At 33.3% G+C, this 19,078-nt stretch overlaps 2 protein-coding genes and 2 long non-coding RNA genes across 4 annotated transcripts; 2 read left to right on the top strand and 2 right to left on the bottom strand.

Moving 5' to 3' along the window:
* Window positions 1–1,754: 1,754 nt before the first annotated feature.
* LOC117228745 (choline transporter-like 1) lies at window positions 1,755–6,743 on the top strand. Its single transcript, XM_076520593.1, has 12 exons — window positions 1,755–1,996; window positions 2,211–2,356; window positions 2,449–2,840; window positions 2,913–3,002; window positions 3,391–3,530; window positions 3,620–3,806; window positions 3,927–4,058; window positions 4,116–4,260; window positions 4,346–4,486; window positions 4,561–4,720; window positions 4,817–5,038; window positions 5,108–6,743. The coding sequence occupies exons 1-12, from the start codon at window positions 1,883–1,885 to the stop codon at window positions 5,258–5,260; spliced, it is 2,022 nt and encodes a 673-aa protein (XP_076376708.1). The 5' UTR covers window positions 1,755–1,882; the 3' UTR covers window positions 5,261–6,743.
* Window positions 6,744–7,515: 772 nt separating this feature from the next.
* LOC117228911 (ribosome biogenesis protein BRX1 homolog) lies at window positions 7,516–9,296 on the bottom strand. Its single transcript, XM_033484997.2, has 4 exons — window positions 9,016–9,296; window positions 8,617–8,893; window positions 8,007–8,362; window positions 7,516–7,933 (listed from the first exon to the last, which is right to left on the bottom strand). The coding sequence occupies exons 1-4, from the start codon at window positions 9,127–9,129 to the stop codon at window positions 7,580–7,582; spliced, it is 1,101 nt and encodes a 366-aa protein (XP_033340888.2). The 5' UTR covers window positions 9,130–9,296; the 3' UTR covers window positions 7,516–7,579.
* Window positions 9,297–9,866: 570 nt separating this feature from the next.
* LOC117228828 (uncharacterized) lies at window positions 9,867–13,393 on the top strand. Its single transcript, XR_004492385.2, has 3 exons — window positions 9,867–10,121; window positions 10,458–12,370; window positions 12,438–13,393. It is a non-coding gene; the product is annotated as an uncharacterized LOC117228828 (long non-coding RNA).
* Window positions 13,394–13,957: 564 nt separating this feature from the next.
* LOC143259203 (uncharacterized) lies at window positions 13,958–14,866 on the bottom strand. The gene is made up of 2 exons (XR_013033050.1): window positions 14,657–14,866; window positions 13,958–14,320 (listed from the first exon to the last, which is right to left on the bottom strand). It is a non-coding gene; the product is annotated as an uncharacterized LOC143259203 (long non-coding RNA).
* Between the last annotated feature and the right edge of the window lie 4,212 nt (window positions 14,867–19,078).

Genomic DNA, 19,078 nt, shown 5'->3' with positions numbered 1-19,078 from the left:
AACACTTTGCTCTAACCTTGACATAACGCTTGCCCGTAGTTTCACCCTTAGCCTGTGGCTTTGCCCTTGCCCGTAACTTTATGTACATATTATTGTTACTTTGGAAACGACTCTAAATCGTACAATCGCAGAAGCGTATATGTATATTAAATTATATACCCCACCATGTATATCTTGAATTTAATTATTTTCGTAATGAATATTAACAACTTTTGTTACCGATACTATTCATAACAAATTTCGTATAAAGATTTTCTCTATTTTCAAACATGAATATAGATATGATAAATAGAAATAGAAAAAAGATATGTACAGTCATACTTCACCAAAATAAGTAATTCTGCTTCCCCATAGTAAGCATTATTATCCCCATTAATTATCCATCAAGGGCCGGGCAGTTGCTTTAGAAGGAGAACGGGAGATGGTCAAGAGAGACAGAACGGAACCAGCGGATTCTATGCGTATGCCTACACGGACGAGAAATCTAGGCCGTCTCACTTTACCGTGCTTGCTGTCTCACTCTATTTGCGCATCCATACACCGGGCGCTCCATCTGAAACATGGCTTTTCACCATGTACACACTTGTACTTTTCACCCAGTAGGATTCTCGACCACACAGTAAACCCGTAAGCTACATTTTAAATAGTTTGTAGTTTTTCTATCCTGTTAGAAAGATTACACATTTAATTTGTCAGGATTATGTCAGAGTTATGTCAAAATTATGTCATTATTTTCAACTCCAACTTCAATTTGAGTTTCAGTTTCAATTCCAATTTCAATTTCAATTTTCAGGGTTATATCAAGGTTATATTTTAGTTTATGCAAGGTTATACATATGTATATCTCGCATGTTAGGCCGGGCGGTTCACTATATCTCGGGCCACGAAGTGTGTATAATGGGATGGGAGGGGGGCTTCTCTGCCGAGTTTCTCCGTCATTGCAAAGGTGGAATATTCCCGAGCCACGGTCCAAGAAGTACGCATTAACGATCTGCGCAGGATGAGGATGGTGGTGGCATTTCGGCTAGGCGTAACCATAGAGGCAGCAACAATAACATAATAACGACCCTTTTCAGAGCCTCAAATTCATTTCAGCCTTACTCACTCCACAAGTGATAATGTCGATGCGATACTAAAATACCATTTTCTATGTTAACCAGACCCACAAACAGCATTTTTTTATATTGCTGGTTTTGTTTCTAACTTCGATAATTACGAAATTACTCGTTGCTTACAGAACTCCTTCTCTTACGGTAAAATAGTTAACAAGTACTGAGATGACTGTATTAACAAAATTTTGTGGATTCATAAAGTAGAAATCATCGCTTAAAATGTAGCTTACGGGTTTCCGAAAATTTTAATAATTGTAGAAATGATTGCCGTTTCAAAAAACGTTCGCAAATATGCTGGACTGTGCGGTCGAGAATCCTATGGGGCGTAAAGTCTAAGTCGAAATCGCGCCACATGTTTCAAATGAGGCACCAGGCATATGGATGCGCGAAAAGAGTGAGAATGCAAGCACGGTAAAGTGAGACAAGCTACATTGGTCATTGGTGTGACTTGTTTTGCTTGTGTTGTGCTGATATCGTACTCTCTTGCTCATTCGCCACTTCCTCTCTTTGTCTAGAACCGCGAGGGCAGCACTGTTTAGCTGTGAAGCATCAACCAATCAGATTTCTCTACCTGCTTCATGCTATTATGCTGGCGTATGTATATATACATACAACGTACATTTCTTATGTGTGAAATATAGATGCATACGCACTAAAATCGTAGATAACTTCACAGTGATTCGACGGAGGGAGTAACTCTAAAATCGAAGAGATTTTATTAGTTTTTTATTCAAATGCCTTGTTCTCTTTCTAATTAGAGTTTTAAAAATATGTCTTGTTGTTCAGGCGACGACGATGAAGAACAACGACCTGATCCAACACGTGTACGAGAATGCACGGATATTTTCTGGCTTTGTTTTTTCATAGTATTTTGGTTTTTTATGGTATGTAAATTATAGTACATATATTAATTTAATATATTTAGAAAAATCAATTTTCAAAAATATATAATTAAAAATATAGTATTCCGTTTTGCTTTGAAATTGTACCTAGCATCGAGACTCAAAGAGAATGTTTTTGTTGTTATTTTAATTATATCAATGAATCCATTAAATAAAATCTAAATATTTTCACCAATGTGTCTTTTTATTTACACAGATATTAATCGCAGCTTTTGCTCTTGTATATGGTAATCCTTTGAGGCTTATAAATGGGTATGACAGTTTTGGAAATACTTGTGGTATGAAAAATAATCCAAAGTTTGGTAGTATGGAGCTCTCTGGCCAAGATACTAGTGACAAACCGTTTGTATTAGCATTTAATTCTCATATTTTATATACTAACATAAATTATATGTAAATTTATTCAATTTTATTCACTAATATTATTATTTTAGATACCTCTTCTTTTTGGACATATCCAATGTATCACAGTCTTTAAAAATTTGTGTAAAAAAGTGTCCAGATAGGAAAATGATGACAATGAATGATATATGTAAATTTTATGAAGAAACGGGATCACAACTTTGCCATGATAAACCAGGAAATGATTTTAGTGCCTGTAGAAATGCAAACCAAGAAAATAAAACAGGATCTTGCCCTGGATTTCCAGTACACAACAGTTTACCTGTTCTCAATCGTTGTATTCCAAAAGCAATTAAAGACGTAGGGGCAACTATAATCGCAAATTTGTATGGTTTAATGAATTCATGGGATGTTATAGAACAGGTATTGGGAGATTTGTATAAAACCTGGAGAGAGATTTTAGCTTTATCATTCTTGGCTTTTGGTATGTTTCTCACCACCTTATTAATACAAATTCAATCTTTTACTTTATGTAATGAAGAAAAAAATGTTTCAGTTTTATCACTTTTTATGATCGCCATATTTCACTTACTGGCATCTATTGTAACATGGATTGTAATGGTTCTTGTCAGTATTGCAACTATAGGTAAGTTATTTGAATATAATATGTAACTGTATATTACTACATATAGCTAACATATTATTTAAAAATTTCTACTATATGAAATTTTACTACTTATTTAGGAAAAATTGAAAGAAGAATTTATATTGACAGACCCACAATTTTTCAAGGAACTGTTTCTTTTGAAATGATAATGTTTTCAACATTGATATCCCTTTAACAAGTTAGTGAAGTACAAAATAAAAGCACTTTCCCCTTTATGCAATTCGAATTAACGGAGTTAATTAAAAAACTAGTTATTACGTTAATAATCCGAAGTTATGACATTATTACAAGCATTTTACTGTATGTTGAATTGTAGAGTATAATTAAATATTGCTTTGTTTGTAATCTGCTGATTGAATTTTTACAGCTGGCACAGCGTTGTTGTGGTGGACATACATAGAAATTAAAAGAACATTAGATAAAACTGATCAGAATCAATTACTAGAGGAATCAGCCAGAAATGAAAGAGCATTCTTAGTTTTCTCCATTATTGCAACAATAATAACTGTATGTCTATTAATGAGTTCAAAAAAGTGTAGCGTAATATTGGTACTGTTATTATTTACTTGAATGTAATGCATATTTATTTATTTTAGGTCATTTTGTTACTCCTGCTGAGTATATTGCGCAAACGTATTGGATTCATGACAGCATTATTTAAAGAAAGCGCAAAATGCTTGGCAGAACTTCCAGGTTTATTTTTTCAACCTTTACTTACGTTTGGTGCCCTAATATTATTTTTTGCATTTTGGGTGACTGTAACCCTTTGTCTCGCAACTGCAAGTAAGTATTTTAATCGTTCAATTAATTTCTTAAATAAAATAATTAATATATATATATTAATAAATAATTAATAAATAATTAATTATTATATATATATATATATATATATACTAATTACAGATTATCCTGGAACAAAATCTGTTCAAATGTATAAAAACCACATATTTGACCCATTAAATTTGAGCTCGGTTGGAGAGAAAAGCGCTATTGTCGAAGAAAAGAAAATTGACTTTTCATTGGATTCTTTTAAAAGTAATGTATTCAATTTTAAAAAATTTAACAATCAGTATTATTTCAAAAATATTTCAGCTTTTACTCTGGTTGAGTATGTTGATCCAACTTGGGTGAAGTACATGTGGTGGGTGTATATCATAGGATTGATATGGACCTCTGAATTCATTATTTCTTGTCAAGATATGGTAATAGCAGGAGCTGTTGCTCATTGGTATTTTAGGTAGTAACATTACAATAATATTTGATTCATGTACATTGCAAAATATAATTTCATATGTATGTATGATATCTATTTGTCATTTTAGAGGGAAAGATGCTAGTGTATCTCCAGTATGTTCTGCTATGGGAAATTTAGTTTATTACCATTTAGGCTCCGTAGCTTGTGGCTCATTCCTAATAACACTTTTCAAATTACCTCGTTTAATTTTGACATATCTACATACAAAGTATGTTTATTATAATATCCATTTTAAAAAATTATGTTTCTGCAATACAATTTATAATTTTAATTTTCTTATAGATTTAAAAAAACAAAAGAGACCTCTCCATGTGCTCAGTGTGGTTTAAAATGTTGCATTTGTTGCTTTTATTGCCTAGAAAAGTTTATTCGGTACATGAACCATAATGCATATACTGTTGTTGCTATAGAGGGGACACACTTTTGTAATGCTGCTAGAATTGTATGTTATAATTTCGACCACATAATTTATTTATGTAGATCACTGAATATGATATTAATAAAAAATGTTATACATTTCACTTTCTTGTCTTTTTAGGCATTTGCAACGCTTGTGAATAATGCAACGCAGATAATAGTAATTAACGGAGTAGGTGATTTTATCCTATTTCTGGGCAAATGTTTTGTCACAGCTGCAACTGGAAGTATTGGATTATTATTTATGAAGCAAGATCCCAGACTACATTTTTATGCGGCACCAATTTTTGTTATTTGTGTTTTTTCATTTTTTATAGCTCACAGCATTATTTCCCTTTATGAGGTATGATGCATGTATTCTTCATACAAATTTATTATATTTCTTAATATATACTTTCTTATCTCCTTGTAGACTGTGATAGATACGCTGTTCCTCTGCATTTGTGAAGACAAAGATTTGAATGTTGAGAATGGAAAATGGCGTCAATCAGCGCTAGCACAAATTGGTTCTAATAATAATACAAACGGACAACAATCACAAGAATTAACACCAATGAATACATAAGTACAATTATAAAATACTCAGTCTTCTTCTGACCACTTTACACTTTTTTGAATATATTTTATAAATTTTATGATTACAATTATTTTTATGCAATTTTAAATTATACATAAAGACATAGTGAATATACAATCAGTCATGAAAGTCTTCATACACCTTTTGAAACGGAATAACTTTTTCAAACCTTCACTAAATAACTTGAATTTTTTTAGATAGATGATGTAAACAATGACTATAATACTTTTTTAAATTTTGTTATTATTTGGAAAGGCAAAAAGAATAAAAAAACTCGTCTTTTAACTTTTTTATCTGAGCCTATAACGAAAATTTAAAAAATGTTTTTCGTAGATCTCGGTTAACCTATATGCGTGCTGAAAATTTGATCGAAATTGGTTAACCCAGGGTCAAGCTACAGGCGTTGAAAGATTTTTAAGAATCACAGATTTTTTACATTTTTTGATCAAAAGTATAAAAAGACGTGACAAAACTGCTATTGTTACGTTCTTTAATTTGTTGTAATTCATAACAACGTCAACTGGCTTCGGTAAAAATTTTAGCATGCATATAAGTTATCGAGATCTATAAAAGGCATTATTTAAATTTTCATTATAGGCTCAGATAAAAAAGTTAAAAATCGAATTTTATTTTTTTCTAATACAAAATTGTCAAAAAAAGTATTTTAGTCATTGTCTAGTAGACTAGTTCCCCTATCATCTAAAAAAATTCAAATCATTTAATATAGTTTTAAAAAAGTTATTGCATTTCAAAAGGTGTACAAAGACTTTCATATCTGACTGTATATATAGCATGCTTAGTTAGCAGCTTTTTCATAATTGTACTATGCGTACTTATCAATTGTATGTAAAACTAACTGCCAGTTATCATTACAAAATGTTTTAGTTTTCGATAATATTTTAAGTGCAGCAAAGCAAAAGTTTTACATTTTATCGCCGTTGATGTAATAACAAATATTATCACATATACATTCATGATCAATTAGGATTTATTTTTTAAATATTTACAAAGATAATATTATTATTATACTACTACTATTATGGATTATAATGCGACTGGATGATTTAATATTTTTTTAGAAGGATTTTCTATCAAAATGTACGAATTCAACAGAATGTGTTTTATCTATTTTATTTTTTACATTTAATTAATATTACACGACATTCCTAGTGTCTACATCACAGTAAGAATAGTTATGATATTGCTTTGTACATTTAACTATTGCTTAAGTAGTTAATAGAGTTTATGAAAACACTACTTATTGCCGTCACAACATGCAATCTATGTACAAAGAACAAATTTTTATCATATATATTTTTCTTGTTCTTAAATGTATATTTTATATATATTTTTTGTAATACAATACTAAAAAGAAATACTTTAATCAATGGAACAAGAGAGAAGATATTTTTCCTTTTAGAATTTGTATCAGTATTTATACTCATAATATAATAATACACTAATAACAGCATTTTATTTGTAGTTTATATACGATGCAGTTTTGTGTTACATCTGTAAAGTAGTTACGTGTTATTTGTTTTTTTTTTACATCTTACAATATACTATATATTTTAAGGATCACAAAATACTTATCAAATTTTAATTTTAAAATCATCAAACATAGTATCAGTGCTTGTAAATTTTAAAAACTCCATCATTGTGTAATAATATTATACTTCATAATACATAGATTCCTACATTGTAATGTATAAAATATACTATTTTGTCAAGTGTGCCTTTAAAATCAAGTACATGTACGTATAAAGATAATTAATAATGCTTGAAATGATTGATATTTGGATTTATATATAGCTAATATATATAGTATAGTATTATACATACGTGATTACAATAATGAATTTATTTGATTATCCAATGTGAATTACATTGTAAGTCATATCTTTATTATTGTAGTTAGTTAGTATTATTAGTTTGTTCAATTTGAATGTTTTTAATTTGATTTATTATTGAATGCAGAATGATGTACATAAACCAATTATATCGTTTTGTGTAATTTTATAAGAAGAATGGAACATTATTATATTTTTTTATATCTTTTATAAAAAGTATATTACATCATAATATGAAGGTTGTACAAAGAAAAACAAATTTTATTTTAAATTTGTATGACCTCAACTGTTGTTTATAATGTATAAATATTATATGCAATTTTAATATGCTTTGTCTTAATGCAATCTACATATTGTATTAGTAGTAGAAAATAAAAATTACTGTATATGATATACTTAATAAAAACTTTATAATTATCACAGTATAATACAAAATATTGTAAATACAATTATTTCATTAATTTTTTGTTTTCTTCTTCAAACGTGTTTTTGTCTTCAAACGTGTTTTCCTTTTCAAACCTGCTTTCTTTTTCAAATTGGTTTCAGTTACTTTCTTTATAAGTTGTTTTGTAACATTATTTTTTAATCTTGGTCTTTTAGTTTTATTGGTTTTGTTAGGTTTATTAGTTGCTATTATTTCTGCTTCCGTTTCTTCTAATTCTTTTGCTGTTTCTAACAGGTCACCTTTAAATATCTCATCGGTTGGATTTAAAGAATATGATTTTTTCGGCTTACTGATTTCTTGAACTAACTTCTGTTCCACCTTATTTACATATTTATCAGCAGCTTTTTTAATTATAGATTGACGGAACTGTAAAATGGAAGTTGTAATAAATACGCTATCGTGAATATGCTTATATAATAAAATAATTGTTACACGATACCTTTGCTGGTGAAATATAAGTGGGATTTTCCCATAGTGCTTCTCCTCCAAAGCTTCCACTATATATTTTGATTGGATTTAAAACAAATCTTGGACCAATTTCAGCTAAACCACCATCTTCAGTTAAAATTTGAAAATTTCTAAACCATATCCTGTTGTCTAATATACTAAATGTATACACATGATCAAAAAATGGTTGACTTTTCGGATGATGATTGGGCACACCAAATATTTGAACGAGTAATTCTTTCAAGAGACTATAATGTGCTTTGTTGGTAAAATTTTCATCAAATGATAATAAAGGACGAGAACCTTTTAAACAATTTCCAGTCATTTTTAATTCCCCCATTGTATATACTATAATAAAAAAATATTATTTGTTATGAAGCTTATAATACTCTAAATTATGAAATTCTTATGTTAATGTTTTTATCGACTAAGAAGCTACTACTTCTTTCCCAAAGAAAATTTGAAAATAATATTTATTTAACTATGTCCTTAAGAATCTTATAAATGTAGTTTATATTATTTTGTGAAAAGACTCTTAATAGATTCTTTTGGTTCATAATTAATTATACTATAATAGTTCATTAATATATTATAATACATACCATTTTCTACAAGAAATTTAGCACTGGATCCATCAGAAATATTAGAAAACCACATGTAGAGATCTCTTTTTCTTCTGCCTTCGAACAATATCGTTTTATTACAATTTTTCATTTCACATATTTCATTTACAACTTGTAAATTTTTAGCGCGTTCAATTTTTGATTCAGAGCGATGTTGAGGCATAAGAGTTTTCAAATCATCCATAAGATGACGATGTCTATAACTAATTCCTCTAGTAGCGAAAACCAATACCCGTTGCTTGTTAATCCATTTTACCTAAATAATCAAATTTTCTTATATTTATCAAATCACGCTTTTTTAAGGCTAAACTTGTGTTCAATTAAATATCCTACAAATATACATATTTTGTTTCATAACAAATAAAAATATTTTCATACCTTTTTCGAAAGCGGTTCATCTGACATTCTTTTCGCTGGCAACGTTTCTATTTCTGGTACATTTTCCTTATTTAACTCTACTTTCCTTTTACGTTCTAAGACTTTTTTCGTCATAGTTAAATTGTTAAAAGCGGATAAATAAATGTAAGAATACTTTATGGAAGTAAGGTTAACAGCACACGTTGTAATCTAGAGTTGTAATCTATGGTATAGGAGGTATAGAAGAGTCAACGCGATGTTAACTGTTCGGAACTCGGAGATTGAGAGGAACGGTTAACTCGGGAAGCGCGTATTTGACCTTAACGGAGTTGATCGTCGCGCTGCAGTTGTGCGAACGGACATTAGACAAACCAAATTAGAAATATTTTCCACCGCCTGGTGGCACACGCATATGTTTCTGTGACCACAGGTATCGAACACGATGTGTCGGTAAAAATGTAGCGGAAGAGAAATAGAAAGCTGAAAGAGAAGGATAGCGACTAAACATGATTGCCACATTTCATTCCTCGCCGTTATGTTGCCATGTCGTCAAAACCGTTTCATAAACTGAGTTTCATGAAACTGATTCCTGCTTCATGAGCCCGTTCTGCCACGCGCTAGGTTTCTAGACCAGGGGAAGGTGGCAAGCGAGGCTCGGCAGGAAGAGAAGGAATAGCAGAGGATGAAACAGAGGCAATATGGCGGTCTGAAGGAAACCTCCAAATATTTTACTCATTGTTAAAACAAATAATAGATTGTAAAAACTAGTCTAAGTCACATTACAACGTTCAAACTTCGCGCGGCGTTTTTCAAACGCCGCCATATTGCCACCGCCAAGCTTGACCGCTCTACCGCTAGAGACGGCAGTGCTTGTTCTAGCTTGGAAGGTTTGTGCTGTCGTGTATTTGGTTTTTCAATCTCCGACTTCCGAATAGTTAACATCGCGTTGTATCTTCTAGTACCTATTTCGATGTATGATACGCGCGAGTGTGGGCAGATCAGTATAAATTGATTTTTTCTGTTTTCTTAATTTTGGATATATTGAATCATCAAACGTGAAGTTTTTCTGTACTTTACCATCATGAAGAATAAGACCAATTCGTCATAAAGAATGAAATACATTTCAGGTAAGTACATAAGCTAATTGTAGAGATAGTAGGTTTCGAAAACTATTTTATTTATTATTAAACAGTGATGCACACAAAATACAATACAAAAAGACAGTAATGCAGTATACAATAATTTTCGTAATCTTACGCTGAAGTTGTATACCGCGTGAGGTTAACGCACAGGAGTCCGCGAACACCGATTGGTTGTGATTTCGGAGGTCATTTCGAAATCTCAACGTGTTTGCGAATCCCCTGGTCGTTACTCTTCCGCTCCTACATAAGTAAATAACAATGTCCTTGTTGTGAAGTATTTATCAAGCAGTTTTTCTGACATAGTTCTTTTTTTTCTTTTAGTTAGTTCACCTTGTTACACATCAGAACGAGGAAGATGATGGAGAAGAGGTCGAAACATATTTTCACCAAACTGTACAGAAATGGAATGTTCTCAGTCTCACAGAGGATTATTACAGCTTTAAGAAAAAAGTTCCTGACCAATTCTAATTCAAAAGATAATTGAAATTCAATTGTATTTCGATATCTCGTATTATAGGGAAATTGAATGACTAAAGGATACTTTGAGGGTTTAGAAATATTCCAGAGACTCTTCTGTATCTACACCATACAAGAACTGTTTATTTAATATTGTAAATATAGAGAGCAAATGATTCTTTGTGTTTTTCGCATAAGATGCGTCAAATTTTGATAAAATCCGACATGAATCATTTATTGCCAAAAATATAAAAATTATGTCACAACGCGTACAGTAACAGTACATACATTTATAGTACGCAAAGTCACAGGTAAAGATTATTTCTTGAGAACTATACTCAATGTTCTGGAAAAGAAACCTGATGGTGTGTCAGGATGTGGAAAATTATTCTTTGCTGTAATAGCTGGCACACCAGGACAATTTCACTCGTGTGCACAACAAATGCTTCCATTATATTTGAACGCATTAATCACTGATGATATTGAATCAAGATTTGCTGTTCGAAATACTAAAAGAGACAATTAATTGTTGCATCCAAAACATACATCCAAAGAATTGTGAAATATTCTGGCCTGTGTTACTAAATATCATAAACACTTGTGTGCAAAGAAGTAAAAGTGTCCAAACTACAGATAGAAAAGGAAAAAGTTTGATACCCCTAATGCAACTGCTGTGTACAGTTATAAACTGTGTGAATTATAAACATGAAAGGTTCGTGTAGAGCCAGTACCGTTGATAAAAAAATTAATACAGATTCTATTAGCAGCCAATATTAAATTAATGTAAGAAACTTATGATTTAAACTAATGATTTATTGGGATGTTTGTACATAAATTTTTCGATACTATGGAAATCCGTGAGTAAAATTATTGCTACATATGCAAGTAAGGACAATTTTGGCATATATTCTTAACAGAACTGAAATCGAGTTGCAAGGAGACGCCAGACTATAAAACATTGCACGAGTGTGATATTATTTCTGAAATAGAAATTGAAAAACAAAAAGTCAAAGACAATTATGATTATCAAAATCATCAAATTCTATTGTGGAAATGTATGGGAAATTTCTCGCATTACTGTGAAATGGAGAACAGAGACATTACTTAAAATGATGGCTATAAAGAATATAAAGTTATTGTATAAAGCTGTTGAATGTTTGATAGATCATTCAGCATTTAAGACTATGATATTGCTACATGTACTACGACATAGTATTACTAATGAATTTACTAATGACACGCATGTTATAAAAATATTGAATTTTCTAGCTAAATATCCTGACAACAATATCTCCTAATACAATAGGAACGTCAAATAATCAATACGTGCGACAATGCAATCGCTGATAAAAATGATGAGATAAAAGAAAAAGACGAGAACCGGTTATCTCTCCCTTGGTTGCTTAGAAGAATAAGAAAGGCCGTGAACATAGAAATAACGCGATTTCCTAAATCTAAATCAGTGATATGTTACGAAATTTTATATTATGCCTTTGTGTACTGTTATTATATCCTTCAGAGAACTGCTTTCTTAAAATACGTAGCTGATGTTGTGGCAACCATACCCATAGAACAGTTGAATGAAATACTTTTCAATACCATGTCACCGATCGCACGTGAAATGTTATCTACAGAAGAGCACAATATCAGTTTACAATGATTGGCAAAAGGAGCTGCTACAATGATTTCTTTGTGGAAGAAACATTAGGTTTTTCAGTCGTGTACAACAAAAACTGGAAATCAAGAAAACTGAAAGAGGAAAGATGCGCACGCAGCAGGTACATTTTTATACTTATGATAATATTATGAATCAGGATGAGCATATTGAAATACTTGCTTTTGCAGTTTCTTACAGACTCAGAACTAGCTGCGAAACGTAAAATAGTTAGGCAACAGAAAAAAGAAGAAAGCTAGAAAGAGGATAGCGACTACCATGAGAGAGAAAAAAGTAGTGAAAAAACGTCCGAAAAGAAGAAGTCGATTTGGACATCATATGAGCCATTTACTTTGAAAGTGGCATAAGTCACTTTACTGTAATGAAAAGTGGTGATTTTTTAATGTTTATACGAAATTATTTATACTGAGAAAAATATCAGTATCCTGAGATAACAAATACAAGTAAATCTTCTCGAAAGTTAGCATCCATAATTTTAAACGTGTTAAAATGCAAACCCTTAAATATATCGACTTAAAAACAAAGTGACTTATGCCACTTTCAAAATAAACGGCTCATATGAAGTATCTAGTGTACATATATTAAGGAAACTATTGCGAAAGAAATATATTATTATTGTATTAGGAGATATTGTTGTCAGGATATTTAGCTAGAAAATTCAATATTTTTATAACATGCGTGTCATTAGTAAATTCATTAGTAATACTATGTCGTAGTACATGTAGCAATATCATAGTCTTAAATGCTGAATGATCTATCAAACATTCAACAGCTTTATACAATAACTTTATATTCTTTATAGCCATAATTTTAAGTAATGTCTCTGTTCTCCATTTCACAGTAATGCGAGAAATTTCCCATACATTTCCACAATAGAATTTGATGATTTTGATAATCATAATTGTCTTTGACTTTTTGTTTTTCAATTTCTATTTCAGAAATAATATCACACTCGTGCAATGTTTTATAGTCTGGCGTCTCCTTGCAACTCGATTTCAGTTCTGTTAAGAATATATGCCAAAATTGTCCTTACTTGCATATGTAGCAATAATTTTACTCACGGATTTCCATAGTATCGAAAAATTTATGTACAAACATCCCAATAAATCATTAGTTTAAATCATAAGTTTCTTACATTAATTTAATATTGGCTGCTAATAGAATCTGTATTAATTTTTTTATCAACGGTACTGGCTCTACACGAACCTTTCATGTTTATAATTCACACAGTTTATAACTGTACACAGCAGTTGCATTAGGGGTATCAAACTTTTTCCTTTTCTATCTGTAGTTTGGACACTTTTACTTCTTTGCACACAAGTGTTTATGATATTTAGTAACACAGGCCAGAATATTTCACAATTCTTTGGATGTATGTTTTGGATGCAACAATTAATTGTCTCTTTTAGTATTTCGAACAGCAAATCTTGATTCAATATCATCAGTGATTAATGCGTTCAAATATAATGGAAGCATTTGTTGTGCACACGAGTGAAATTGTCCTGGTGTGCCAGCTATTACAGCAAAGAATAATTTTCCACATCCTGACACACCATCAGGTTTCTTTTCCAGAACATTGAGTATAGTTCTCAAGAAATAATCTTTACCTGTGACTTTGCGTACTATAAATGTATGTACTGTTACTGTACGCGTTGTGACATAATTTTTATATTTTTGGCAATAAATGATTCATGTCGGATTTTATCAAAATTTGACGCATCTTATGCGAAAAACACAAAGAATCATTTGCTCTCTATATTTACAATATTAAATAAACAGTTCTTGTATGGTGTAGATACAGAAGAGTCTCTGGAATATTTCTAAACCCTCAAAGTATCCTTTAGTCATTCAATTTCCCTATAATACGAGATATCGAAATACAATTGAATTTCAATTATCTTTTGAATTAGAATTGGTCAGGAACTTTTTTCTTAAAGCTGTAATAATCCTCTGTGAGACTGAGAACATTCCATTTCTGTACAGTTTGGTGAAAATATGTTTCGACCTCTTCTCCATCATCTTCCTCGTTCTGATGTGTAACAAGGTGAACTAACTAAAAGAAAAAAAAGAACTATGTCAGAAAAACTGCTTGATAAATACTTCACAACAAGGGCATTGTTATTTACTTATGTAGGAGCGGAAGAGTAACGACCAGGGGATTCGCAAACACGTTGAGATTTCGAAATGACCTCCGAAATCACAACCAATCGATGTTCGCGGACTCCTGTGCGTTAACCTCACGCGGTATACAACTTCAGCGTAAGATTACGAAAATTATTGTATACTGCATTACTGTCTTTTTGTATTGTATTTTGTGTGCATCACTGTTTAATAATAAATAAAATAGTTTTCGAAACCTACTATCTCTACAATTAGCTTATGTACTTACCTGAAATGTATTTCATTCTTTATGACGAATTGGTCTTATTCTTCATGATGGTAAAGTACAGAAAAACTTCACGTTTGATGATTCAATATATCCAAAATTAAGAAAACAGAAAAAATCAATTTATACTGATCTGACCACACTCACACGTATCACACATCGAAACAGTTACTAGAAGATACAACACGATGTTAACTATTCGAAAGACAATTCCGGAAGTCGGAAGACAATTTGGGAAGAGGAGATTCGATTATTCAAGCCTCGCGGCTATAGACGCCCATTGTCAACAACTATAAAAACGAACTGCATGGCTTGAATAATCGTATCTCCTTTTTTCAAATTCATTTTTATTTACAAGCTAAGGATCAATTAGAGAGAATTTACTGTACGCGTTGTGACGTTATTTTTATAATTTCGGCAGTAAATGCTGTATATTTACGATATTAAATAAACAGTTCTTGTATGGTATAGATACAGAAGACTCTCCGGAACATTTCTAAACCCTCAAAGTATCCTTTAGTCATTCAATTTCCATATAATACAAGATATCGAAATACAATTGAATTCCGATTATCCTTTGAATTAGTACATTCTAGTAAAAGAATAGAATTACATACATACAATTACAATTGGCTCAAACAGCATCAGATAATCGGACTGTTAAACCAACGAAGATATTAAGAATTTTGAACTTCTTCCTTTTTCGATTCAAATAGGATAGTTTTTCGCTCGCCATGCTTGCAATCCCGAGAAGACAAAAATCGCATATCAATCCGAATGGTCACGTACTGTATTAAAGGATGCAACAGCATCCATCCTGTACTCGCTATGCATCACGGCCGAAGTAATTACGTTCGCGGGCGTGTATCTATAAGGATTCGATTAACCCCGGCCTTTTTTAAAAATACTTCCTGGATAATATGCAATCGGAGAAGCTGATCAGAGCAAGTCCGATTAAGTTTTCCATCGCGTGATTGGTAATCATCGGAGCAATAATGAATAGCTTCACAGAGGAAACCCGGTCGAGCTCTGCTCCTCTGTCCACCATGTTCCGGTGGCCGTCAAATGACATAATCCTTCGGCAACTAATGAAAACCGATTAGTCCCCGTAACGAGACCGGCATTGACGCGCAATCAATACCCGGGCCACCGTAATAATTCTTGGAAATCGTCGCATTAGAAACAGCAGGTGCGAACTATTTAACGATTCGATACGGCGCTACTCGGTTCCAATAAATCTTCATTAATTTGTGATAGAGCCGGCCGATTGTGATTTACAAAAAAACCAGGAAGAGAGGAGAAGGGGAACCAGTTTGCGAATAATTTTCCACGTCCGCCGAGCTCGGCACGTACTCGTTTCGGTTTTATCATGCGAACAAGTGTAACGAGAAACGAGTTTCGTCCGAAGCCGAAACACGAATGCACCGAATCGGGACAGGAATCGCTTTCGGACAATCGGCCGGTATTGGCGTGATTTCGCACCATTAATCTTGTCCTCGACAATTAACCGGCTGCGAGGCTAACGCAATAGCCGGCTATTAATTACAATCAACGCTATCTCACGCACCGCACCGATACGACGTTTAATCTCCAGCCCGAGGAATTCGATCGCTGTCCGAATTCGTATCGGTATTATTCCCGATCCTTGTCAAACCACGTTCCGGAGGTGTTGCTCTTTGCTGATCGAATTATCGCGGATCGCAGGTAACGCATGAGCGCCGTCATTGCTGGCCGATCGACTTTATTTGCTAAAACGCGAGCCTGGTTTCGGAGGAAAAAGAACGAGAGGGGATCACGCTGGGTGGATAAATCGCCTATCGAGTTGCTGGGTCGGGTCCACGTCCACCGGTTCTCTGACCAGTCGATGGTGAAAGCGGACTTGTGGCTATATGGTTTCTCTCGCGCGTCGAAGGTGGCGCGATTAGGATGTTTTTGGTGGCATTAATATTTAACGCTAAACCTACCGCGGTCAAAGTGATCGCTTTCTTATTTTGCAATTCTGCAAAGTTTCGAGACTCTTTCGTGGAAAATGCTTGAATAAGTTACATTATCGGAGCAAGTTTTATAATGAAAACTTTACAAAATCTAAATAAATTCGATCTTCTCGCTTTTGTGAAGCAGTACACGCCAGTTAGTATTACTGCTTGGTAGGTTTAGCGTTAAAATGTTGAATTGAAAACTTCACGGGAATGCTGAATGGATCTTTGTGTCTTACTCTTTTCACCCTCTTTAACATAATCTTTGCACTCGAGTCGGCGATTTTGAGGCACAACTGAAATCGTTATATCACGTTCCAAGATGATTCTTATACGAATAAGGTTTAGAGTTAAAAGAACTTGTTAAAAGTGTAACGGTTGTACGTTTGTAGTCGCAAGACTCGATTCCATATGCATAGAATGCACTTCGACATATAAAATGGAAATTCTATAAGTCGGAAAAATGATTTTAGATCTACGGTAAAATAGCTTCGAGCGCAAGGGGTTAATTTACTGTTTTCTTTATTTAGTTAACATATTCAAGAAAATTGTAGAAAGTACAATTTGAAGTTGTAAATTATCAATTTTTTTCATATATATTTTAGCATTTAGAAGACGTACAGACTGTTACTCGGAATCTGAAATATTACAATTATACATTTCAGAAACCCCCCATTATCTCTTCGCGAAAATTCACATTTTATTGTTATTATTATTTATTATTTATTTTTCTTATCTTTCACATTTTATTCTTATTTTTAGCGATCCAATATATTGTATCGCTAACCTTGTAAGTCTCGAATAACCTTGAGAGATCTCCATAAAAAATGCACGAATAGTGAAAACATCGAAGATGCGGTAGGAAGAAGCGGGTTCTTGAGGCGAAATGAATTTCAGAAACATGTTATGCGAGCAGGAGCTTTCTCGTTCGACAAGAACGGTATCTCGATCACTGTTTCTCGAGATACGATTGGCGATAGTAACGGCTTACTCAAAATATTTGTCACAGAGGACATGGTGCCGGGACCCGGCACACCATATATTTGATTTAATGAGGTAACAAGTGTACCGCGACTTATAGCAAGAATCCGAACCAGTGATTAATCTCATCCTGATTTCTACCTGCGGTTAGTTTGGACGGATCCTACTTCATTTAACATGACATCTATTTCGGAGCACAGCTATGCCTGTTCGTTAACCCTGCATCGGGGTTGCACTGTTCTTCCGTTGAGTTTCTCTTACCGCGGATTATTTACGAGTCTTTCAATACGTCAGCCATTAAATCTTCTCGTGCTCCTCGAAAATTACGCTCGACACGATTTTGTTGTACCAACGCGAGTAAGCAGTTCGAATTTGAAAATACCGACGATCAGAGAATAGGAGATCGTTTAGCAAAGAAACATTCGTTAATCTTCAATAACGAAGATTAACACTAAACCTACCAAGCAGTAATACTAACTGGCATGTACTGCTTCACAAAAGTGAGAAGACCGAATTTATTTAGAATTTGTAAAGTTTTTATTATAAAACTTGCTCCGATAATGTAACTTATTCAAGCATTTTCCACGAAAGAGTCTCGAAACTTTGCAGAATTGCAAAATTAGAAAGCGGTCACTTTGACCGCGGTAGGTTTAGCGTTAAATATTAATGCCACCAAAAACATCCTAATCGCGCCACCTTCGACGCGCAAGAGAATTCATCGAATACAGCGCTAAAATAATTTTGTGTACGGAAAGCGAATTTCCGGACCACTGTGCATCGCCGGTCCCCGGGCTCCTCTTTTCCCTTTTCTCTCGCCACTTTCTTTCTTCCTAGTTCCCGGGGCCGAAACGGTGCCCGGCTGTGAATCAATCGGCCGCGATTGGGCCCGCGCTCAGTTCGGCAGCCACGGCGGATTCTACGCGCGTGATTAATCCCCCAAAAAGAAGGGATCGGACCTGCGGTCGGACCAGAAAAAAAGTAGATAGAAGGAAAAACGAAGCTCGGACGGTCTCGGGCACTCGTTATGTATACTAGGCCCCGGGAGCACGCTGGACCGTGCTGGAAATCGATGTGCTCGATTCGAACTCGGAGGCTGGATTAAGTTGTACGTACACGCACCGTGTTGATTTCGGACCCTCGGTGAACCGAGGCACTTCCGTTCGTCCGAAATCGGATGGGCCTGTTTAATTGGCTACTTCGAGACCGTCGGACAATTTCGTCAAATTGTCCATTCTTATGGACAATCTGAGCGTCGATTAGAGAGACATTACTGTATTACGTTACACTAAATACTAGATTGCCTAAAGAAGTAATTTTGACTGTTTTTTAATTTCAATTAGAAAAAAAATTATGTATATAATGATACAATTTCTTAGAATTTTGTGACTTTTTGTACAACATATAAATGCGTTTATTAATAATTGTAGTTACCTCCCCCCCTTCCTTCATTTCCGGTATATATATGTGT

This window comes from Megalopta genalis, chromosome 1 (genome assembly GCF_051020955.1).
Source record: "Megalopta genalis isolate 19385.01 chromosome 1, iyMegGena1_principal, whole genome shotgun sequence".
Taxonomy (NCBI): Eukaryota; Metazoa; Arthropoda; class Insecta; order Hymenoptera; family Halictidae; genus Megalopta; species Megalopta genalis.
Note: the sequence above shows the minus strand (reverse complement) of the source record. Positions and strands in the feature narration are given on the sequence as shown.

Bases quoted from the DNA above. Each gene is read 5' to 3' on its own strand.
- LOC117228745 (XM_076520593.1), top strand. From the start codon at position 1,883: ATGTCTTGTTGTTCAGGCGACGACGATGAAGAACAACGACCTGATCCA. The intron at 2,357-2,448 runs GTTTGTATTAGC...TTATTATTTTAG, and splicing joins CAAGATACTAGTGACAAACC to ATACCTCTTCTTTTTGGACA. The intron at 3,807-3,926 runs GTAAGTATTTTA...TACTAATTACAG, and splicing joins CCTTTGTCTCGCAACTGCAA to ATTATCCTGGAACAAAATCT.
- LOC117228911 (XM_033484997.2), bottom strand. From the start codon at position 9,129: ATGACGAAAAAAGTCTTAGAACGTAAAAGGAAAGTAGAGTTAAATAAG. The intron at 8,363-8,616 runs GTATGTATTATA...TTTTTATTATAG, and splicing joins TAAATTTCTTGTAGAAAATG to TATATACAATGGGGGAATTA. The intron at 7,934-8,006 runs GTATCGTGTAAC...TCCATTTTACAG, and splicing joins CTTATATTTCACCAGCAAAG to TTCCGTCAATCTATAATTAA.